General features: G+C 42.1%; 2 protein-coding genes across 13 annotated transcripts in view; one reads left to right on the forward strand and one right to left on the reverse strand.

The window, feature by feature from the left end:
• CAMK2B (calcium/calmodulin dependent protein kinase II beta) overlaps positions 1 to 7,595 on the forward strand; it is a 170,010-nt gene extending 162,415 nt beyond the window's left edge. For all 9 annotated transcript variants that reach the window (XM_089538404.1, XM_089538405.1, XM_089538406.1 and 6 more), the window contains one exon: positions 346 to 7,595. The gene's annotated coding sequence lies outside the window, so the exon portion shown is untranslated. The remainder of the gene's footprint in view (positions 1 to 345) is intronic.
• Positions 1 to 24,763, reverse strand: part of YKT6 (YKT6 vesicular SNARE protein) — a 70,836-nt gene extending 46,073 nt beyond the window's left edge. Inside the window, exons 1-11 of one of the 4 annotated variants that reach the window (XR_016282329.1) lie at positions 24,665 to 24,763; positions 21,349 to 21,442; positions 21,045 to 21,176; positions 19,869 to 19,951; positions 18,622 to 18,722; positions 17,455 to 17,559; positions 16,405 to 16,470; positions 14,356 to 14,457; positions 12,866 to 12,960; positions 9,981 to 10,110; positions 9,134 to 9,853 (exon numbers count right to left, since the gene is read on the reverse strand). Coding sequence is in view for 1 of the 4 variants with exons in the window: in XM_089538414.1 (XP_089394540.1) it covers positions 12,925 to 12,960; positions 14,356 to 14,457; positions 16,405 to 16,470; positions 17,455 to 17,559; positions 18,622 to 18,722; positions 19,869 to 19,951; positions 21,045 to 21,148 (597 nt within the window). In the remaining 3 variants the exon portion in view is untranslated. The other 3 variants (XR_016282328.1, XR_016282330.1, XM_089538414.1) reach the window with 3 other exon arrangements.
• Between the last annotated feature and the right edge of the window lie 302 nt (positions 24,764 to 25,065).

Below are 25,065 nucleotides of genomic sequence, written 5' to 3' on the forward strand. Positions count from 1 at the left end.
GCTCCTGTTGTGCAATGCATCCTGTTGTGCATCAGGACTCTTGCATAATGGCCACATTAATGCTTCCATTTGTACAAATGTCCTGGAAACATTGCAAAATACAGTGTTACACAACACTGCAGTTCATGTTTACTTGAACATAAGGCAGCTTGACATCAGTATCTAACAGGATGCCAGACAAGGTGATTTTTGCCTTATTAGCAGTGTGAAAATTATTTTATACTTCTGTGTTGAGTGCAGTTCCTTTAGTCCTATCATCGGTCCGCTGGAAAAACTCCGGAGGAACTCTGGAGTTTTCTTAAGCAACGAGTAACAGCATCCTCCCTTCCTGCTTGTGTCTTTCAGAACTAATGCTGGCTGTTCTGGCTTCTTACTGAAGGAGACGGTGATTTGAGCTCAGCCGCTAGCCGGGAGCAGTGGTGACAAGCACGTGCCCGCATGCTCGTGTCCCCCCCTTCCCATCCTCCCCTGTTTCATTTCCAGTGCCTGTGTTTGCAAAAAAAAAGAAAGAAAAGAAAAAAGAAAAAAAGAAAAAAACACACAAGAAAAAAATCTAACCAGACTCAGTTCTAAAAAAACAAAACAAAACAAATCAGCAAACCCAGCCAAACCGACCCAGCTGTCTTGATTCGCAGCGTGGCCACACTACAGTTCCTGTCCCCACCAACTTCCATTTCTTTGTGTCCGTCCGTCCGGCTGTTCAGGTGACCAGGTGTTGCAATGAAAATGTCTCAACTTCAAACAAACAAACAAAAAAAAGGCTCCACCTCTCTGTGTCGACCCCAGTGTTGAACGGTGTTAGTTTGTTAGGTGAAAAATGCATATATATATACATATATATATATATAAAAATATAAAAACAAAACAAAAAAAAAACCCAGAAAAAAACTTTTACAGTATTTGCATTCTCTGCCAAAGCATGGGCCTTCTCCAGTGGTTGTGTTCGCGCTTGGAAGTCTGTGACCTGTGTTACTGTTTGTTTTTCTTTTTTGCGGAGGATGCTCTCCCCGAGCTCTCGGGCTGACCATTTCTTTTCTCCTCTGGCTGTGGTTGTGGATTATGATGATGATGATGATGATTATAATTATTCAGACTCTTTATTTATTTTGTTCTTCTTTTGGATGGGAGGTGACCCCTTCTAGAGGAGGGGCCCCTGTTTTCTGGGCCCTTTCCATGCTAACCCACTGCCGGTGGTTTCCCGGTGCGCTCTCGGCCCTGGCCAGACCGACGGGTTTTTACATGAAGGGTAGCATAGCCTTAGAGATATAACTAGGTCTCACTGCAGGTTTTTTGAATGTCTGAATTCTCATTGGCACTCACATTTTCCAAGCATCCCCAACCCTGACCGCTTGTCAAGGGCTACCAACAGCGGCATTGTCATCCCTGGGCCCCTGCCATGGCTTTATGACCAGGGTGGGTAGAGTTGGAAGTCTTTGTTTAATTGTGTTGGCTGGGACAGTCTTTACAGTTGGGTTGCCTTTGCTAAGGAGGAGGGAAAGGTTTGACGCTGCTAAGCCTTTTCCTCTTCTAGTTCTTGCAAACTGATGCTCCCCCCCCCCCTCAAAAAAAGCAAAAAGGAGCAACAGGTGCCTCATCAGGTCTTCGTCTACTCCCTTAAAAAAATAGAGGCCAGCCCAAATGAGAAGAAAGTGTGTTAATGTAAAAGAAGAAAGGGAAATGGGGGAAATGTCAGTGTTGCCTTTGGGGATCTGCTCCAGGTTTTCATTAGATTGGCCGGGCAGCTATGCTTGTGCTTGCCATTCTCTCTCTCTCTCTCTCTCTCTCTCTCTCTCTCTCTCTCTCCATCCCTCTGTCACTCTCTGTCACTTGCAAAGAGAGGGAGCTGACAGGCAAGAACTCTTAGTAGAGTGGAAACACCTTCAGGTAGCTGTAGCTTCAGGAACTGACTCTTTGGGTAGCCCCAAACTTGCTAGGCCAAAAGGAGAGATTCTCCATGTGGGACCAAGCCTTAGTAGAAAGAGATGGAAGAGGTTCTTCTCTTGTTTCGGTACTGGCTACATGCTGCAACAGTGAGAGCTTTGCCCACTACCAACCAGAGCTCCGCTAGGTCCCAAAGAAAGGCAAAATATTAGCCACTGTCTCTTGCACACCAGGCAGCTGACATTGGCCAAGGGAGCTGCAATAGGTGTATTAAAAAAGTTGTTAAAGATGTTCCCTTTCCTTATCTGTACAGATTCATTTACAATGAAGGCCCCTTGCCATCTCTTCAGCATCTCATTGCCCAAACGCTGCTCCTTCCTCTGGGGGAAGGAGGTGTCACTGCCTTTCACCCATGGCCACCACATGAGTTAAATTGTTAATTGTAGCTCATACGGATTGTATGTCATAGGCCTGGGACATGTTGCTGTGTAGAAGTGCTCACATACTTGCCCAATTGTCCCTGCTTAGTATGCTATTGCTATCCGCTTATTTCTTTGATAAATGCCACAGCATCAAACAAAAAAAGTGAATTTTCATCAGCAGAGATGTCAGGGTAAAATAATAATTGTTTGTAGCATTGTGGAAGTTTGAGAGACAGCAAAGACATTCGCAAGTTTACATTGTTATCTTATATTGACTTGGGAGTACATCCAGCAGAACTCAATGAGTCTCGTGGCTGTGTAAAATATGGCCAGCATTGGGCTGTTAAGCATCAGAAAAGAAAAACAGTAAGGAAAGGATGATGGTGGGTTTCAAGGGCCCTGGGTTTAGAATCTGACAATGCTCCAAGGTCTTAGTGACATGCCTTCCCTCATCCGAGGAAGAGCATCTTGACGTCTTGGCAATCTTGTTTTGTGGCTTGTTACATATCATCCCAACAGAGATACATGGCCTGTAGTTCTAAATGTACAGATCCAAGCTCACAATGCCATCTGTTTGAGTTTTTGAACGGTTTGTTGTTGTTGTGTGCCTTCAAGTCATTTCTGACTTGTGGCGACCCTTCTGAATACATGGCAGATTTGCTGTTCAAATGAAGCAGAGTGCAACAGAATACATTCAAAGTATGTTATGTGTTTCCTGCCACAAGTCTGGGTTGGGTTGGAAACTGTACTCTGATCTCCAGAGTCAGAGTCAAACCACTACTCCACAGTTGGATGGGCTATTTAAAATATTTGCCTAGAGAGAAGGAAGTTGAACAGAGGGAACAGGGGTACATATAGATTGTATAGCAACAAACCTGAGAAGGGGACTTCTGTGCTGTTTGCCACCTGTGTCACCTTCCACCTGTGTTTTACCTCTACATGTTGGGTTGTCTCCATGTCTGCAATAAAGGCAGCTTCCAGAAACAGCTTGGAAGACCAGTTAGCCACTGTATATATCCAGATGAAGCTTAGAAGTGTTGTAGATAGGCAAAGGAATAATTCTTTCTATCTCACCCCCAAGATGGTTGTGTTTAGTGACTGAACTTACCATACCCTACAGTGTAATATGTACTAGCTTATAACAGGAAAACATGACTGTGCAGTGGCTATGCAGGTGGATGGATCTTTTAAAGAGTCTAATGAATGCTCAAAACAGGATCACTCTGCGTCCTCTTCAAGGCTCATAAAGAAGCAACTGTATTTAATTCGATGTCCATGTATAAAGTCAGGTGCAATGTCTTTGGTGCACAAGGATCTTCCTTGAGCTTTTTTGTCCCATGTCTCTAGAGATCACTGAAGCAGGACTGATTGTTTGAGATTTAGATGGTTTGGTTTACAAAACAGGAAAGCCCATTGGTAGGTGATCTTACCTCAAAACTAGGAGAAGACATTCCTGCTTTTGAGGTGGGGGCAGGACCAATACCTGGTGAAATACACTGCAGTTATGTTTGGATAGTCGATGGACAGAAAATTCAGATGTGAATTTTCTTGCTGAGATAATTGAAAGATGACCATTCTTGTGGTCTCCCAATCAGTAAGCATCATCTGACTTTGCACACCATCAGCTACTTTGTGATTGTGTCCCAAGATGTTTACATTATGCACATTATGCATTTTACCGTAGTTCACTTACCAAGAGGAATGAAGATCAGTAAGAAGATAAGAAATGAGTAGAAATGTAAAAATTTGATACTGGTACATTCTTGGCCCAAGCTTGCTTTCACTATCCTTGCAAATGGTTCTGTGGGAGCTGAGTGCTGAATTGTAATATCAGACATCCACAAATAATACATTCTAGGGGAGCAGATGTGACAGGATCAGCACAGGAGGCATAGTTAGTTATGCATATCCACCATAGGAAGTACATTTACAAGGAGGTACATCTTGTTCTACTTCCGGTTTGCTGCCACCAATGCTGATCCCAGCAACAGTCGGAAGCACTGTAAAATTATGGTCATCTAATGTTACAGAATGTGTTAATATGGACTTAAGAGAACAAACCTTCAGTTTAAACATCTGTCCCATTCTGCCTTGCCATCATTGTATTTAATGCACCTGAGTATGAAAAAAGCTTTAGTGAACTCTTTACAGGTGAACTAGTTGGCAGCTCCAAAAATATATTTTAGACGGGCTCATTTATCACTAAGCATTCTGCCATTATTACCTTTTGGCGAGCCAGTTGGGTCATAACAGTTGGGTCACTGCTGAAAAGTTTTCTGCATTCCAAATTTCCAATTCAGTGCCACAACAATAGTAACAGATGCCTAAAAAACCAGGCAAATTCAGTTGATCCTCTGTCCAATAAATGTTCATAGTCCAATGACTCAAGGCTGGGTATTTCCATATTTTCAAGGAATACACATCTCTTAATTCTATTTGAATGTCCTGAGTATTTCACATAGGACCTACAGTTTGCTTATACTTTGGCATACGTGACACTTATATGGATACTAAAAACGTAATTCTCTCAGTTCCAATCTTAAAAATATGTGTCAGAAAGTTAGGAGAACCTCTGTGCCGATTTAATATTTAAGGAATTTTTAGTGCTGACTTAAAAAGAGCAAAATAAACCCCAGGTAAACAGCATAGCCAGGGTCAAGAGAAGAAAGTGCCCACTTCTCTTTTGAAGTAACCACAGGTCACCACTTCATCACTTGGGGAAACCAACTTGTTCTGCTTATGGTGAGCTGAAACAGACCAACATGACCCCTGTTTGGTTTTAGCTAGCCATAGTAGAAAAAGAGGTTTCCAAGCAGGAATGCATATGCGGCTCACCACAAACTGTTCTTGTTAATAAGAAACCGTGATTTCCTGTTGGAATTGAAGTGGGCCGTACTTTCATTGGTAAATGCTTTGACCACTTGTTCTGTTGGGAAGCCTTGGTTGTTATTTAGATCTTGTAAATATTACGCGAAAGTGGCCACTGTGCCAGCAGACCAGTATGATGGATGCTGTATGCCACTTTTTCTGTAGATTAACATATCCAAAATGAGTAGGGATAATTTAGTGGACTGGTTGCATTGTTGGTATAAACACTAAATGGTTCCTAACAATTTAAAGCTCTGAATACTTGTACCTGTCAGAATTCAGCAAACATGTTTGACTCTCCTCAGAACTAAGAATGTGCTTCCCCAGGAGTAATGCTGTAAATAAACTATAGAATGACCAGATTTTTAATGCTTATGCCAATAAAGGAGAACAAAAGTTCATCAGGTTGTCCCAAAGCATTTTTATCAGCTTTAGAAATCATTGCTTATATTGCTTTTTAATTCAAGATTCCACCCAGTATCCTTTTCATATGGGTTGCCATCACTGGGGGAATTTAATAAGAGAGTAAGCCCATGATATTTTAGAGAATTTGGCAAATGCAGCATTGTTTATTATGGAGGAGGATACTGAACTAGCCAACAGCTCTGTTCTGTGCAGCTATTAAAAGCACAGAAGTTTACAGATAAGCAAAGGTGAATGGGATAGCATCTTTATTAACCCAGTTTCTATGCCTCCAACCAACATTTAACAGATGAAGCATTTTTAAATGTCTAGCCACAAGAGCAAGGCTTGTAAAAAGAAAAAGTTGGCAACTCTATGAAAACAAGACTTCACAAAGATTTAAATCGACACATTCTCCAAATTTGAGTATGCACCCCATGAAAATTCCACATCACACATTCAGCTTCCATCCAGACTCATTCTTTACCAAAGCATCTTGCTTTCAAAAAGTGAGGTTCTCATTTTTCTGTTGGAAATATACAAATAGATATCCACTTGCCTACCTCCAATGTTAAGGTTGAAAGTGAGAAGCTGTGCTTGATTGAAGGGTGGAATATTGAAAACTGATGTATGAAATACATATTGAGAAAACAATCTGCAGTTAACATAAAGATTCCATATTTACCCTTCCTAGCTTTTGTTCTGCCAAGAATATACTAATGTAACTTAGATCGCTGGTATAAGTAACTGAAAACAGGTGATCACTTGTATACATTTGCTTGTATACATTGTGTGGGAAACTAGAATATGCAGAATCTGCAAGAAGGAATTCCAGGTGTCCTCCAATGGCTCCCAATAAAATAAATGTCTGCCTAAGCAGAAATCCTCATTCATGTGAGCTGGACTCACAGTGATCAAGCTGGGCAATTTGCATGCATTGTATACAAATTAGATTGTATACCCTTTTAGGATGCAAGGCCCAAATGACTTTGCTGTGCATTGCAAATGTGCAGATTCAGGTCATAGTGGGGAAGCATTAGAATTCCTAAACAGTTAGTGGGGAAGCTGTGAGGTTGGCAAGGAATCCAATTTTTCTCTCACCCAGGCGGCAATGTGACATTGAAACCTGTTGGACTAATAAAAATAAATGGGTACCTTCAGTAAACTGGTCCTTTTTGAACATTTTTGAACTTTTAGGTCCAGAGGTGAGAGTTAGCCGCTGGAAACAGAAGCTGAGATACTGGAGAAAATGTGAGCAGAACTTAAGATGATGTCTTTTGGCACACTTCTAGACTCAGGGTGGGCAACCTTTGTGGGCCCAGTATTCTGCCTCTGTTAGCCTCTGATGGGCATATGGACAGCCATAAACACAAGAAAAACAAAATACTAGGAGTGGTCTGAAGTCCACTTGGTTTTTTAGCATGGTATTTTAAAAATACTAAACAGTACAGGTGGTCACTGCAAGCTATTTGAAAAGTTAATTGCTGCTCCCAGAGGCTCCTGCTGCAAAAGAGTGGTCCTGGAAGTCTAGAGAAGACAAGGGTTGCAGAAACAGTTTTGGGGGGCTACTTGCAGCTCCAGAATCACATACTGCCCACATCTGCTCTAGTTAATAGTGTTACTGACATGGACGTTCCTATTCAAAGGACTGGTTCTAGTGCCATTCCTGCAGTGCTCAGTCATTTTAAAATATTGAATACATTCATACCCCCAAGAGTGGTATTAATGGCCTAAATCCTGTTGTTAATCCTTGCTTGGGGAGAGCCATTGAATCAATGGGATTTACCTGTGACAACTTACCATGGAACAACTGATTGAATGGGTTAACTCTAACTGGGACTTACAAACAGGATGCCAGCCTGTGTTTTGTAGTTTTATTGCCAGAATGACAGCACAGCTAGTGTATAAAAGTTGTCTGTCACATGTGAAAAAGGCCTTCTAAAATTCTCCCATGATGCAAGCCAGGATACTACTCCATTTCCAGCACTCTCTTATTAACTCATATCCATGCTGGGCATTTTTTTTTAAAAAAAAACCCTCATCTAAATGCAGTAGAGCAGTGCAGAACATGTGCACTATAATTCACAATAGCCCTATAGAGCATAACTGAGAAATGAAAGACATTACAGTCCAATAACATCCAGAGGGGCATGTGCATTCTACCACCCTCTAGAACAAGCTCTCTCTATAAGACTTAATTCTTCATTATGTTCACAAATCATAGTAGTTCATAGGTAGTGTGTCTCCAAAAGGAAAAGGGTGGATTTATGGCAGGCACAGTTTTCTCTGCACATTTGCAAACAAAACAATTGTCTGATTTCAGATGCTCCCAAACAGAGTAACTTCCCTGGGTGACACATGCAGCATATGGCATGCAAGCACCAGCCCAGAGCTATCCACAGTGTATAAAGCAATTTATAAAGTTCCTCAAAAAAGAATGTGAAAAGAGGAAGACAACAGGTAAATTTCCACGCTCACACTCACCTGGTAGGATTTGGATCCTGCCACCAAAGTGTTTTCTAACCAAACAGTTGTACATTTGGCACTGCAAGTTTCAATACAGAGAGGGCAACATTTGAACACAAGGTGGGAGATGTGCAAAGTCACTTTGTGCCTTTGGGCTAGGCCATGGTTCAATGGTTAGACAAAGCTCATGCAAACTTTATGTATAAAAGAATGTATTTGCACTTTAATTTCTTCATCCATCTAAAGTAGGGGTGGAAACCATACCACCCTCCAGGTGTTGTTGAACTGTAGCTCCCAATAGCCCACGGTAAAGAATGCTGGGAGTTGCAGACCCCCAACATCTGGTAAGCCACATAATTCCTAGTGCTGATAAGCATCTTAAGAGCAATAGACACAATCCTGTCTATTATCATTCTGGAGGGCCTTGGCTGCTCTGTGCAACTGATAGGGAATTGGGGGTCTTCCAGAATTTCTCTACTATGATCTTGAATTATTGAGGTGAGACTGGGATCATCTGTTCATTCCATTCTAAAGAGGTGGAAACAAGAGACAAGCTTCTCTATGACAAAGAGGAAAACATGGGGTGCTCTTGTGCCCACAGCTGGGGGATTCCACTGAGTGTGGAGGAGCTGTGTGGCTTTTACATGGGAGTCTTTGTCCATGTCCAGGCGATCCCCATCACCTCATGCAGCATTTCATGTGGCTAGTGAATGTATGGGCAATTTGGACCAAGCCAGTATGACTGAGCAAGGGTGGGAGAGGGGGGAGGGAGAAGAGGGAGTGGGCATTGGTGGGGGGAGGGATGGGTGTCCCACCAGCACTGACACAGCATTGAAAGCACTTTATTTTAAGAGACTAGATCTCTTACTCCCACCCAGTCCCAGGACCGGGTTTTGCACTGCACCGCCATAGCTGCTGGAGAAAGGTTCAGAGGAGTGCAGGAAGTGTTACGTGATGCTCCTCATTCTATATGAAGCTTTGGAGAGGATGTTCCCCTGCATCGTTCCCTGCCCCAACCCAGTTGTGTCCTCTCTGCACAGAGAAGGGGATGCTAAGCAGACCAGAATGCAGACTGCTGGGGTTTAGGTCAAAACATTTTTTTCTCTTCCAAACACACACTTTAACAAACAGCTAAGATGGCTCATGTCCCCTACCCCTTTCTGCACATCCACCTGGGGAAGGTTGTGCTTCCAAGACGGGATCATTCAGTGTACAGCAGGGAAGAGATATCATTCAGAGCCAACACATACTCGCTAACTTGCCTTTTTCTCAGAGCACCTTTATTTCTGCATTTCTTTTCCGGGGAGGGGTTGGAAACAGGGGAGGTGGGTATCCGAATAAACATGCAAAGAGTGAGAATTCACATACGGGGGCATAATATAATATGCTTGTATGGTTTCTGTGGAAGACAAGCTTGAGAAGTGTCTCTACATCCATGTATATGAAAAAAAATTACAAGCCGCATGTTGAAACAGGTGTTTCATTATTAAACATTAATGTACCAGGGCCTCCTCCCCTTTGATGTTCACCTTGTTTACTATGGAACTAAGTGCGTTGCTGGGGGTATTTTTGGACTAGGGGAGGGGGTTGTATTTTCTTTTGCATGACCTTTAAAGAGAAAAAAAATCTATATATATCTATATCTATGAGAACTAAAAGCAAAGCTGAGCTGTTAGTCTGTCCCATGAATGCTGGTGGATCTTTTCCTCTTTCTGACTTAACTCTCCCTTTCTTTTTCTTGCCATTTCACTGTCTTTTCTTTCTGAGCCTTGTAAGTGTAAAAATGATTCCGACTTTGTTTTTGTCTCGGGAAACTGCAAATAAAAAAACACAAAAAAGGGACAAAAGTGTTGCTGAAGTTTCTTTTGGCTATATTGAGCTTTCAGAATGTTAATGTCCCACCCAAAGTGTTTTCCTCTTAAAGGAAAGTTTGCTACTCACTTTGTCCTCTATACATAAGGCAATACAAGGTCCGTGTACATTTGAAAGAGACATGTTAGGTTGAAGAGACTTGGGTAAGAGGTGATGCCCAGCAACTAGTTACCAATGGAGGACTCCTGGGTGCAAGAGGCTGCAATGGAAAGGGGAGATCTTCAACCTGATGCTAGGTTTGCCTTGGGGTTACCATAGGTAAAAAAAAAGAAATGACCCCAAGACATGCAACAGCAAACACTGATTGCAAGTGCTATAACCTAAAGATTCTTGCATGTATAAGATGAGCCACAACCATTTTTAAATGTTCAAGTGATAACTTTATCCACATAGATATAATCCAGTACATAGAGAAGTTAAGCAATATTTATTAAAATACAATCTTTAGTAAAAGCTCCCACATTAGAAAGAAGGAAGAGGGTAGGAACAGATGGGTGCAAGTGAAGCTGGGGGGCAAAAAACATAACTAATTAGTTTGCTCTACATTTCTCTGGGCAAGTCTCTGAAGTCCATTTTCATTTTAAAAATGACCAAATTCTCTCCTATAGCAAGTAGTAACAGAACTAACCCACTGCAGATTTCTACTCAGCCTCTCTTGTTAGGAGAGCTCATTAGGATCAAAGCAATCACCCAGAGGAAACTGACTGCAACAGAAATGGACTTTACAGAAAACCCAACTGCCCTCAGGTACATTTGAAGCAGAGATGGGAAAAGGAAAGAAAAATTAAGGCTGGTGATTGCTGGCACCTACAAGGGTGCTGCATCAGTTCTGTCAATTCAGCCTCTGCATAAGATTCAAGTCTTCAATTGGCCAAGGTGTGCTCTTGGGCCAAATTCCTTCCCAGGAAGGGCACAGAGAGCAAGTAAGTGCAACCAAGCTATCAGTTCACAAGCTGCACCCCACCATCATTCAGATAACAAGTCATTTCAGATAACAGAAAGGTCTTAAAACCCCATTTCCTGCCTTCAGTTCCAAGCTTGGAGTGTGTTTATAAATTGCAAGAGGCCTGCAATTTGGGAACTGAGACAGTCGAATGCCATAAACAAAAAAGAAAAAAAGGAGTGAACATTACAAATCAAATTGCACTCAATAAGCCTGATTTGGTCAGGCCATTTTTAGATATCTGGGCATCTGCCATCTTTAGTATATTGCTTGTTACAAAGTAATGCAGCCAGGAAAGACCCTCCTCGATTTCCCATGTTCCTCTCCATAATACACCAGCTGTATTAATTCAAAAATACTATCTGGAACTGGGGAGGGGAGTTTGTTGTCCCACAGATGTAGATGGCTCATATCTCTTACCCTGACTACTAGCCATGCTGACTAAGGCTGGAAGGGCCTGGAGGCTCCAACACCACCTAGAGGAACCCAGGTTCTCCACTGAATCTAAAAGACAAGTGTTTGTCATTTTAACTGGGCAAATAAGACAAGCATCAAGTGACTCTTTTCTCCACAAACCTATTAATATACAAAAGCACCATGTGGCATTTCTTTTGACTTGGCTACAAGAAATGCATCACTCAGGGCCCCTTGTCAAATTCAAATCCACCACAGCTGCGGTAGGAAAAGGCAAGATGGGGTAGGGGTAGGGGGGAACCTGCAGCTGTAGACCAGTACATCCCTGCCTTCCACGACAGAATGTGCCTCAAATTTCAGGCACCACTGAAACAAGAGCATTAGTAACAACATTTTCTACACTTACACAAAACTAGCCAGCAATTTTGAACTCTCTGGGGGGAACATAACATCCAGCTGAGAACATCACGAGACAACACCAAGATGCACAACTTTAGCAGCTAACACACTTACACCCAATATAGGAAAAGTCACACTCCACAAGACTGGTACAGCTCTGAGTGCAAAGCAGCAGATGGTGCTTCTGGGCAACAGCACAGTGTTCTTAAGTAATGGCTACTAGTTAATACTATGGCAAACGTTCTGTTTAACAGCAGCCATAACACAAAGTTGTCAGTGAAAAGAGATAGCTAGACTGTGAAACAGCCCTTCCACATCATCCAGAGGAGTGTAACAAAACACAAATCACATACAAAAAATATGACCAGTCCCATGGCTAACCAACTGAAAATGCCAGATTTCCAGTAAGTGGTGCCACATTATGCCTTCTTAAATAAATCCTGTGCTTGGTGACAGTGTTGGGTGTGAAAATCAGCTCTCAAAAGCTGCCTGTGTTCTTCACAAATATAACCCCAAGATAGGAAAACTTTCCCAGCTTGAGACAGAAGAACTCAATTTCAAGCAATTTCACAAAGCCAAGCTCTCCCTAGAAATCCCTTTCCTCACTTCTATGGAGCTCTTCCAGTCAATTATAAAGCAGAACCAGTTCTCAAGCTATGCAAGGTCTTTTAACTAGTATGTCTGTCCACAAGTGTTCCAAGGGAAAGTCAGAAAGGGCTGAAGATGTTAAGATTGCTTCTGCCTTCCTTCTACAACATTCAGTATACAAGGAAAATCACCACCACCATTTCAAGAAGTGCCAAGACTGGCAAATTGGGTCTTCATACCAGCTCACAACCTTCAGATGGGCAAACTGTTTAGTTAGTTTACATCAGTAAATAGCAACAGGTGCAGTGTGAGTCCACATTTGCTTGTAGGTTTCAGAAAGAATCAAACAGCCCCACAGAGTCCAACAATCAGACTGCTAGAACAAGAGCCCCTTTGTTAGCAGTGGGAAAAGTCAGTATATTTCTAACCCCATATAATACAAACATCTTTTCCAAGATGACGTCTTTCCAAGAGAAAGAAATAAAAAATTGCTTTAAATTCATAACCCGCAATATGCTATCCCATTACATGCACCCAGTCTGGCCAAGGTGATTAAAAATCTGGAAACATGGACTGTCACTGTAGGTAGTATTGGGGTTCATCTTCTTACTGTCTTTTTCTGGGAAGGCCTGATAGTCCAGAGTATGTGGTGGGTCACAGCCAATGGGGTCACATGATCTTACAGCACGAGTTCTGCTTGCGGGCCTGAAAGATCATTTAAAAGAAGAACAATAAGCGATACTTCCATTTACAAGCTTATAGCTTTCAACTATGAGGCCTCCTTAGAAGTACCTTTGTGGTGTGGAAAGATCAGAACAGCAACACTGTTCATTCACTGAAAAGTTAACTGAAGCAGCCATAGGCCACAAGGAAGCAAACTTTTCTCATGTCACCATCATACCAGCAATGGGCCTGAACAGACAGGCCACAATAAAGCTGCTTCGGATCACTTTGGAAGAATGCTGTTTAAATGATAAATGTGCCGGAAGCTATGACAAAGCCATGCTCCAGTCCTAAGGACTGGAGCGCAGCTTTGGTGCAATTTCTGGCCTCTTAAGATGCGGGTGTCATTTAAACAGCATACCTCTAAAGTGACCTGAAGCAGCTTTATTGTGGCCTATCTGATAGATAGAACTTTAATACCAGATTTGTTCTTTGAAATATAAAAATGGCTAAATTCAATGTCCTAATGCAGCTTTTCCCCCTCTGTTGCCCCCACCCTCAAGTTCTGGATTATAACTGCAATGGCCACCTACTGACCGTGCTTGCTGGTGTTGAAATCCAAAAGAACTACTGGGCACCTGTAGGTAAAGGTGCTGTACTGGTTTCCCAAACATTAAAAGGCAGCCAAACTTAGAATCATAGAATCATAGAGTTGGAAGAGACCACAAGGGCCATCCAGTCCAACCCCCTGCCATGCAGGAAATCACAATCAAAGCATCCCCGACAGATGGCCATCCAGCCTCTGCTTGAAGACCTCCAAGGAAGGAGACTCCACTACACTCCGGGGGAGTTTGTTCCACTGTCGAACAGCCCTTACTGTCAGGAAGTTCCTCCTAATGTTGAGGTGGAATCTCTTTTCCTGCAGTTTGCATCCACTGCTTCAGGTCCTAGTCTCTGGAGCAGCAGAAAACAAGCTTGCTCCCTCCTCAATATGACATCCCTTCAAATATTTAAACAGGGCTATGATATCACCTCTTAATCTTCTCTTCTCCAGGCTAAACATCCCCAGCTCCCTAAGACAGCCAAACTTGCTCCTCTCCAAGTATAAAAGAGCTTTTTCAAGTGATCCAACCTTATTGGTCTACCAAAGTTCAACTCTACTCAATGGTATCTGTTGTCAAGCTTTTAAACAACATTACAAAATCAGGAATTAGTGCTTTGTAGATCCAGGGACAGCAATAAACCCAAGGATGAGTTAGTATTATGCTAATTTTCCTCAGGCTTAAACCACTACATGGCAGGTGTCTCACAGCACTTGGTTCCATGAACCATTCCCAAGAATTCTCAAAAGTCTTCCTGAGCTGACTAACCCACAGCTACTGTCTAAGAAAGATATATTTATATTGTACGACAGGTCTACGGCTAGAAGATACTTACAGTCTTATAGAAGGCTTTTGATTGAGTTCCAAGAACTTCTGATTTGGATACTAGGTCATCCAGTTTCTCTCCTCGTTCTAACAAGGATTCCATTGTATTGTGCTAAGTGGGGGAGAAACAAAGATGAATGAGGGAGGCTGGGTGTTATAATCCTTATAAACCCAGCTGCATGAGCCATTGCAAACAATGAGTACATAATTAGTATGTCTATGATCACAGCAGTTTCCACAGCCTGACTTCCAAGCTTTTTCCATCCCCCCTAACTTCAGCAAGTCAACATGCTAGCTCTTGGCACTCTGGATACATCTGGCTCTCACAAAGACCAACAGCTTTTCCACCACCACTATAAATATTTATTCATTCATTCCACTTGCTCTGTAATAGTCTTAAATCCTGTATCAAAAAAGTACTGTGGGGCTAAAGTATATAAAAAATACTAAGTGTTTCTCCATTTTGAGATGTTGTTGGGGAGTAAATAGATTTCAGTTAACTTAGACACTACTTTACTATTCATAGCCATAACATCAAAATGGAGCCCTAAGAACTTACTAAGTTTTTTATAAAACAAGAAAGGTGGGGGGAGAGAAATGATAACAACAGAACCTACACCATAGTTGTTGAACAATACATGTGGTATGAAACAGTTTGGGTTTGATTTTTTGAAGTTAATATAAATATTTCAAATATATTGTTTGAAATTTGAAGTTGCTGGGGCCCACAGCAACTTCATTAGCATGGAAGGGTTAAATATGCAAAATGAAGGCCTGTTACTGACTGCCAAAATAAAGCTGCTTCAGGTCTCTTTGGAGGTATGCTGTTTAAATGATGCATGGGTCCTAAGAGTCCAGAGGTTGCGCCAAAGCCACACTCCATTCCTAAGCACTGGAGTGCAGCTTTGGTGCAGCTTCCGGATTCTTAGGACGCATGCATCATTTAAACAGCATACCTCCAAAGAGACCCAAAGCAGTTTTATTTTGGCAGTCTGTAACAGGCCGAAGATTCTGTGATGTAATCTTCCATTGCCCAAGTGGAGCAAAACTTCCTAGCTCCACAGTTCCATGCCCCAACCTACTGTTGATGGCAGCTTTAAGATTTCACAACATGCTTCTCCAGTCAATAAGCGGCTGAGGTGGAGACAACAGGGCAGCATCCAGATGCAGGTAGGAAGTTGATAAAGCTGCCATCACATTCACAAATCTCTAATCACTATTCTCAGGTCACAGCCAAACCCTGCTATGGGTGACTTCCATACTCCCCTAGCCACAAAATGGCTGTGGCACTGTGTTTAGGTACTTCAGAGCTGACTTCTGTGGAGGGCAGGTCCTTTCAGAACATCTGAAAAAAGATGTGAACTCATGTAACCTCAAATTTCATGAGCATGTGTCATCAACAGGATTCCAGCCTATATTATAGCAATTTATGCACATACTTGGTGGAAAAGCCAAGTGTGCACTGAGAAGTTGTGGAAACAATATTTGCATTTGAATTTCTGAATGGAAGTCATATTTGCAGAGGTGGCAAATCTAGGGGAAGAGCTCAAATCAGAATATACAAATCGGCTTTACTCCACAACCCAAGGAGAACTTGGCTTGTTATTAAAGATGCACTCAGCTAATGATGACACCATAACTACCAGCAAAAGTGTTTACAGCCATGGCAACAATCATGATGACCTAGTTTAATATGACTGCATCAAGTTTTCATCTCCAAGTCTGCCATTCCACTCAGAGAATTATAAGAAGCTATTTATCAAAAGACTGATTTAGGAGCCAGATACTCCCATGAACCCAAACTCATACAAGACTCCACTTAGTTTGGAATGAAGTACATTTGTTCAAAGGAAAGAGGGAGATTTGCTTTTATAGCATTGAAGGTCTTGACTCTGAATATTTATGTCACAAACTGCTCAAAATTCACTCTGTTGTGGGGATCTAGAAAAAGTGCGTCCTAAATTTCTACCAAACACGCCCGTTATAAAAACGGTCATAACAAAGTCTTCCCCAAACCAGTTTAGTTTTCATGCTGTGTTTAAAACAGCAGCTCTCTTACAAGAATGACTTTGGTCTCGTCCAGTTCTGCTTGCACTTTTGTCATTGCGTCTGCATCACGAGGGTTCTGAAAAAGTAATATGTGATTTTATTTCAGCAAACTGCAGCCAAACTATTTATTTACTTTATCCCAAGATGGCTTCCATAACAGCAAACAAAAATATATTTACAAAAAGTTTTGAAACCAATTTAAAACACATTAAAACACTCTAAAACTGATTAAAAATCATACAAAAGTTAAAAACAAATAAAACATACATTTAAATTAAAAACTTTTCCTCCTTAAGTGTTAAAAGCTTACTTAAATAAAAATGTTTTTGCTTGCTGGCAAAAGGGAAGCAGGGAGGGGGCAGCCTAGCTTCTTGCATAAGGGGTTTCCGGAGGGTGGGAGCAGCAACTGAGAAGGCTCTCTCCTGTATGCTTACCAAGCAAGCCTATGGTGGTGGCGAGACTGAGGGGCAAAACAGACATCACATCCCCCCATGCCAGCAGGAAGCCGCCTGCCTGACCACACGGCGGGCAGCTTTGTGGTGTTCCTGCAGCATGGCATTTAGATGCTGCATGCCACAGGAGCGCCACAAAGCCTCAGCAGCGGTGGAAAAGCCAGCGTTTTGCCGGCTCAAAAAGGAGTGGCTTTCTGCCGCTTCTTTTTGCGCCAACAAGCAGCTGGGTTAGGAGTGTAGCGTGCAGTTGCCACGGCCCCAACCTGGTTTTCTGTTTCGGCCCTGAGAGAGTTTTCCACTGATTATGTTAAAGCTCTGGAAGGTACATATGGGGAGATATGGCCTTTCAAGCAAGCCACTGGATATCACAAATTAGGGTTTTATTTCCACATTTTAAAAGCATCAGGAAAGTGAGTTAGTCCAGTGACACCAAACTACACAAATCACATCTCAACCTTTAGATTATGGTAGTAGTCAGTAAGTTATTTTCCCTTCTGCTCAAATTTAATTGGGTCTATGCAGAGAAAACCAAGTAAGATTCACATTTCATATATTGCATTCCCTTAGTGCTTCTTCTCTGTCAACAATCTAATTCAGACCAACCATACCTGATATTTACTAAGGTAGCCATCCAATGCTGTGTAGTTTATTGTTGCTGGGGTTCCAGAAGGCCAGTCTATCCTATTGACTTGCCTGGAGAATTCATCTAGTACCTTTAATACAAAGTAAAAAGGAGAAATCACTTTCCTTTTCACTCCCATAGACTTCAGGATTTAAGGCAAGTATTTAATTCTATAAAGCCCATAGATGAAATAAAACAAGGGGTAGTTCTATTTTGAGAGCCAGCGTGACATAGTGGTTTGAGTGTTGGATTGTGACTCTGAAGACCCAGGTTTGATTCCCTGCTTGGCTATGAAATCCACTAGGTGACCTTGGGCAAGTCACATGCTCTGACCCTCAAGGGAAGGCAATGGCAAACCTCCTCTGAATAAATCTTGCCAAGAAAACCCCATGATAGGTTTGTTTTAGGGTCGCCGTAACTCAGATACGACTTCAATGCACATAACAACAACAAAACAATTCTACCTTAGAAAAGGAAAGAAAATGGCTGCACCAATTCAGACATCACTTCAAGAAAGGTGGGCTTGTATTTGAACTGTCAAAGCTTGATTGGCAACTTACTTCAAACAATGGTTTGTATAATGGCTAATAAATAAGTTACATTTATAGCCACAGTGGCTTCTCCAGAGGCTATTGCACCATGGAGATGGAAATCTACAGATTCAGCTGAATTGGATGTGCCAGGATAAAGAGCAAACCTGCTCTAAATGGAACTGGAACTTCAAGCCATGGCTTCAGTAGGACAGGGCTGCAAGTTCTAGACAGAACTGGGAAGAAAAGAGGAGGGGGGAGTAAGCCCACTGTTTTGTTGCCAAACCCACTTTGCCCTCATACCATTCTTGTCTCTCCTAAATGGATCTGGCCAACAGCCAACTGAACAAACACTGCTGCCTTAAATCTGTTACCCCCAATCCCTATCCCAAAGCTATCATACATGCTCATCCCTTCTAAACTGTCTGCCACTGTCACTCTGGCTCAGCATTAGGCTTGGATTCTGAAACCAAATCATGGTTTGATATCCCACACTGAGGCAATGTTTCATCAAAAGTCTAATAGACTTTCAGCTTTTGAAACCACACTAGAATTTTTATTGTTTGCTCTGCTGCAGCTCATTTACAGAGACAAGAATCATCCCACTACAAGCTGGTGCTTACTTTATCCAACAATGTGAAACAGACTCGGGATGGATACTCATTGTCTGCAATCACTACTCCAGCCAACCCATCATTCCGCACATAGACATGGCAGAGGTATTCTGAAGGAGAGAGAAAGCAGGGAAAAATTACACCTCTTCTCATATAAAATTTCTTAGTATTTGCAAAAATAAAATAAAATAAAGAAGAGTCAGAGGCAAATAACAGATCTGTCTGGGGACACCCCATTTCAGCATGCACACCCAGATTATGATATTCTAGAGCCAAGTACATTGTGAATGTATGAGCTCTATTATGAAATTACCCCACTGCACTCCTATGATGACCTTGAAACAAAAGGGAAAAGAATCATATTTATGTACCATTACATAGGATACATAACAGAAAAAGCCACTTAGGAGAAAGAATATGCCACCTAGAGCATGAGTACAGTTTAGTTTTGAAGGCTCCTGGCAAGCAATAAATAAATAAATATTTTAAATATATAACTATAAAGAAACAAGAACGTGCCTTAAATCAAAGACCAATGTGATCAAGATGAAGCAACTGAAGTTACCCAAAGTAATATCAATCTGTGGTGCATTTCCATGACAGTATTTTTATAACTACACATTTCTAATGCCTCACCAAATAAGGATTATGTTATGCTTGGATGACATGGCCTGTAACTCAGACGGCAACATCCAGCTTTCCAGAGGCTTGTTTTTTAAACAAATGTATATATCAGATGATGCACTTAAAAGATGCTTTAAAACTCAACTAATTCTGCCAACCAATCTAAGGCAAAAATAATTCAATCTAGAGAAGCCAACAAAAAATGTAGATGCTCATCTAATACATTCTGGAGGTCTGGCAGCCATGACCATCGATTTCATTTTGGTGCAAAGTTTAAAAATGACTTTGTATTAAAGCCCTTGGGGTCTAAAATGGTTTCTTCCCCAATGTTTAAAACCTATACATGGTTTTAAACTGTTATAACCTTTCATGCTGTTTTAACTAGTTAAATTGTTTTAATATATGCTTGTCCCTTTAAATAGTGTTATTGATTTGAATTTACAAGTGTTTTGTAAATAACCCCAACACCCATGATATAAGATGAGATTAAAATATTTAATTAATTGAATAAAGTGCTCTATTTCTGCTAGAGAAACAGCTGCCACATTAATACTAGTGCTCTAAGACTCGCCTCCAAGCTCTATGTCTGGGAATGCTTGCAAAGGTACATTTGTATTGAATTGTACTCTTACCTTGTTCCTTCACAGAGGCTCTACTACCAGGCTCCGAACGCTCTACTATCAGCTGACTCGTGAAGGTCATGAATTCCTGAACACTGGAAAAACAAAGAAGTCCCTAATTACCAAATATTCTTGTGTTCACCAAATAGATTGTAGAGCCACAAAGACTACAATGAGAAAGGCAATTTTACTAACAACACTGCAATAAACTCAATGCAAAACAAAAGTGAGATTTGACTTTTTAAAGGAGGTGTTTTTTTTTCAAGAACAGGTTCCAGATCCACAACCCTTCAGAAGTAAGTATCAATTGTTGTCAACCAGGAGTAAGCTTCTACCTGTGAATTTTGTATCTAACTGTAGCTAAAGCTGTGTGGTAACAAACATGATCAAGGAAATCCATGAGCAGAGAAAAATGGACTTTGAAAGTCTGCAGCAATATTCATTTCATACTCTGGATTAGCAATATACAATTTCCAGAGGCCTTTCCTTTCATGACCCCTAGTAGGCCTCCCCTGCCCTTCCAACCCACCACAGCCCATTAGTAACACTCCAGTTTTCTCCTCAACACTCCATCATTTCCTCTACAGAGTAAACCATTCTCCTCCGAACCTGTTTTACGCACAGATAAGACTTCTTTCTGTTGCAGTTACATCCAATTGTTGGGAAATGGCAACCTCCCCTGTGCCTGCAACAGGCCAGAAATGGCAAAAAAGATGGGGAATGACCCACTGGGCCACCTGGGAGGCTCAACTGTCTCTTTGAAATATGTATTGGGAGGGTTCTGGGTGTCATAGGTCACCCTTTCCCCACTCCAACCAGAAGCTATTCTATTTTCAAACATAGTTTTGTGGCAAAATGGCCCTAGTACTCAGAGGCCAAATTTAAAGTAGTACAAGACCATCGGAACATTTAGCTGAGAATAATTAACATCACCAAATACAATTACTGGGCCATATGAATAGACAGATGAGTTTATTTAAAGCAGTTTTATATCCCGCTAGCAAAATGGGGACACACACACAAAACATTGTGGATAAAGTGCCTCTGTTAAGTTTGGCACAAGAATCTAAACTTTTAAACCATTACATTCAAATTGAGAAGGGGCATTCTTTAAAACAAGATCATAGTCGCTGGGCCTATCACAACCTTTGCCAAGGTAATAAAAAAAGTAAACTGCTTTCATCATACCTGGATCTCTGAAAAAAGCTAAATGGTGACACATCATAGGCAGCTTTCAGTAAATGCACTTTTGGATCACCTTTGTAAAGGACACTTAAACTGTAAAGCTTCATCCTTCTTTTTACTTAATCTTCTCTGATTCTGGTGAAGGAAGAAAAAGCAGATAGACAAAAACGAATAAGCTTAAAAGTAAAGAGAAATGAGAATACACTATAAATATCAAAATGTGTTGATAATTATACAGGCTAATAACACGCAGGAATACACATGAAGCAAAGGGAAGCTTTTATGCCACAATCCTATGTGCACTTACCTGAAGGTCAAACTTGCTGCTGTCAGTGAGGCTTATATGCACATAAGTATGAACAGCTTGACAAAATCTTCCTTGCCAATAAATGTTCGATGCCCTACAATTGAAGAGATACACTCAGTATAGTACACTGACTTCCCAAAGAGAGATCAAACAGTCCAGGTATAAAATCAAGTAGTCATCAGAAGCCTACTTTTTAAGAGAACAAACCCTCCTCTTTGTGCCGCTTTGAATTAAACTGAGATGTGCAACTTATTTTGTTTTTCTGGCTGGACAAAGCATGAACACAATGTCCATGAGTAAAAGGCCACAGAAACTACAAGTATATTTCAAAGATGAATGTAGATCTATGGCCTGTTACAGACTGCCAAAATAAAGCTGCTTCGGGTCTCTTTGGAGGTATGCTGTTTAAATGATGCATGCATCCTAAGAATCCAGAAGCTGCACCAAAGCTGCACTCCAGTGCTTAGGAATGGAGTGTGGCTTTGGCGCGACCTCCGGACTCTTAGGACCCATGCATCATTTAAACAGCATACCTCCAAAGAGACCCAAAGCAGCTTTATTTTGGCAGCCTGTAACAGGCCAAAGTTTCAGCAATGGAACTTTTTAAAACATTATTTGTACACCTATCTACATTTCTATTCTACGTCGCTTTTACACCTTCAGCTCAACCCCATAGTCTTTCTAAAAATATCATGTATAGTTTTAAATTGGTATTTTATTCTGGATCTGTAAAGAGAGTTATGCTTAGAGTCAGAAACAAATTGGATGTTTTAGACATTTCAGTGTCTAAAGAAATTCCAACTAGAATCAAATAAACACTTATTTAGGAGTTAAGTATGCATAGAATTGTTCTCTAAGCTGCTACTCTTTTTAGTGACAGATAATACTTGTGCAACTTTTTCTGAGGAGATGTGGGAGGCAAACAGTCACAGACTAGAGCCTATTATTTCATCAGATGCGTGAAATAATTATCCTCGGTTGTTAAGTCTGTGTGTGAGGTAAACAAAACTATCTACGGTGGAGCTAAAATGACATAAATCACAAGTACAAAACATACATTACAGAATGCAGCTATCACTATGGTATTGCGAAGTATCACTGTGCTTATCACAGATACCTTTGAGAACTGCACATAATCTATTGTAGCTTTTCAGATCACCTCCAGCTATCTTCATGGTTTTTTGCTCCATCATTTCCCACTGCTTTCCTCTGTATTTTGTGTATGTGTGTGCATGTGTAACAACTATTGCGATACAAAGATTAACCTCACACACTCCTCTTTTTGGATCCCAGTAGCTTTACAAATAGGACATTGTCTGTGTCTGAATCCCACGGAGCCTTGGCTTGGATATAGGTAACACTGACAAGTGAAAATGAAAGGTTGTTAACTTAGGCCTGTTACAGACTGCCAAAATAAAGCTGTTTCAGGTCTCTTTGGAGGTATGCTCTTTAAATGACGCATGGGTCCTAAGAGTCCGGAGGTTGCGCCAAAGCCACACTCCATTCCTAAGCACTGGAGTGCAGCTTTGGTGCAGCTTCCGGATTCTTAGGACCCATGCATCATTTAAATAGCATACCTCCAAAGAGACCCGAAGCAGCTTTATTTTGGCAGTCTGTAACAGGCCTTAATTTAACTTTTTAAAAACCAAACTGTCTGCCATGTCTGGCCTTGGGTTAATCGCTTCTGTCATGCTTAGTGTACCATTCCTGCAAAACATGAAATTTAGTTACATGCCTCTGAAATCTTTCTGAAATCTCCTAACTACATTTCATTCTTTGGGACATAAACTCAAATACAGCTTTGTATCTAAATACACAACACATGACTCATGAATGCAAACAGAGATAATTGACTCCAATGGCTTTGAATCATAGTGTTGGAAGAGACTGCAAGGGCCATCCAACCCAGTCCAACCCCATTCTGTCATGCAGGAAAATACAATCAAAGCAGTCATGACAGATGGCCATCCAGGCTCTGCTTTAAAACCTCCAAAGGAGGAGACTCCACAATACTTAAAGGTAGCGTATTCAACTGCCAGACGCCTCTCACCATCAAGACATTTGCCCTAATGTTTAGGTGGAATCTCATTCCCATGGCCTTGTTTCTGGAGCAGCAGCAGCAGCAAACATTTCAAAATGCTTTCATTTTGAAAAGTCAAAATGGCCTTAACAGATTAAAAAGCTGGGTCAAAACTAACAAAATTAATTTCCACACAGATAAATAAATGTAAGGTTAGGGAGGGGAAAAAATGAAATGCACAGATAGCTTCTGGTTTGATGGCAGTAACTGTGAAAGAGAATTAGGAGTCTTGGTAGATGACAAGCTGAAACATGAGTCAGCAATGTGATGGAGCAGCTAACAAGGCCAATGTGATTCTAGGCTGTGTCAATAGAAGTATAGGGTCTAGATCAAGGGAAGTCATAGTGCCGCTGTATTCTGCTCTGGTCAGGCCCCACCTGGAATAATATTGTGTCCAGTTCTGGGCTCCACAATTAGAAAAGGATGTTGGGAAACTGGAGCCATGTGTCCAAAGGAGGGAGGCTAAAGTGGTGAAGGGTCTGGAAGCCATGAAACCCTATGAGGAAAGACTGAGGGAGCTGGGAATGTTAAGAATGGAGAAGAGAAGGTTAAGGGGTGATATGATGATAGCCCTGTTTAAATACTTGAAGGGGTGCCATATTGAGGGGGGTGCAAGCTTGTTTTCTGCTGCTCCAGAGAACAGGGCCTGGGAAAAGGGATTCCAGCTCAACCTTAGGAGGAAGTTCCTGACAATAAGGGCTGTTCAAGAGAGGAACACGCTTCTTCCTCGGAGTGTAATGGAGTCTCCCTCCTTAGAGGCCTTTAAGCAGAGGCTGGATGGCCATCTGTCAATAGGATGCTTTGACTGGGAGTTCCTGCATGGCAGGATGGGCTTGGACTGGATCAGGGCCCTTTTGGGGTCTCTTCCAACTCCATGATCCTGTGATTTGGCATTTTAGGCAGAGCGCTCTGAGAAGCGTCTCCAACTGTGCTTCTTTCCTCCTGTTTGGATTGTAAACGCCTTCCCTGACGACGAATGCAAAGGCATCCGTGGTGGGGTTTGTTAAGTGGCCTACACAGCCGGGGCGTTGTAGGCAGGGCGAGGCAGCGCCGTGATTGACAGCTGCTTCCTGCTTGCCAACCCTGCTCCTCGAATGCCTCTTGCCTGGGCTTTGAAGCCTGAGTGGCGGCGGAGGAGGAGGAGGAGTAGGAGCGCCCCGGCCCTTCCCTGCCGCTCTCCCGCGAGGACACTCCCTCCGCCCGGATCCCGTCCCTCGGCCGCCCGCTCTTCCTCACCGGAGCCCAGCCGGCGCCGCTCCGTCCGGCGTCTCTCTCCACGTCACGACTCACTTCGGACCCCAACCGGAAGCCGCCCAGACCTTTCAGCCGGAAGTACAGACCTCGGAGCCGGAAGTGCTGCCAACTCAACGACCATAGAGGAGACGGCTAGAGTGGTCCTGCGGAGGACGTTCTTTTTCCATATCAGCCGCCAGGGGGCGCTGACTACTGAAGAAGAGGAGGAGGAGGAGGCGGAGCCCCGTGGTGACGTCACTAGTGGAGCCCCGCCTGGAAAGGGAAGCAGAGCAGGAACTGTCAATCAAAGCATCCCCAATAGATGGCCATCCAGCCTCTGCTTATCAAACGGCTCTAATGTTGAGCTGGAGTTTCTTTTCCTGTAGCTGGAATCATTGTTCCTG

The sequence above is a fragment of the Sceloporus occidentalis genome, unplaced genomic scaffold (assembly GCF_023333645.1).
Source record: "Sceloporus occidentalis isolate IW3139 unplaced genomic scaffold, rSceOcc1.0.p SCAF_9, whole genome shotgun sequence".
NCBI lineage: Eukaryota > Metazoa > Chordata > Lepidosauria > Squamata > Phrynosomatidae > Sceloporus > Sceloporus occidentalis.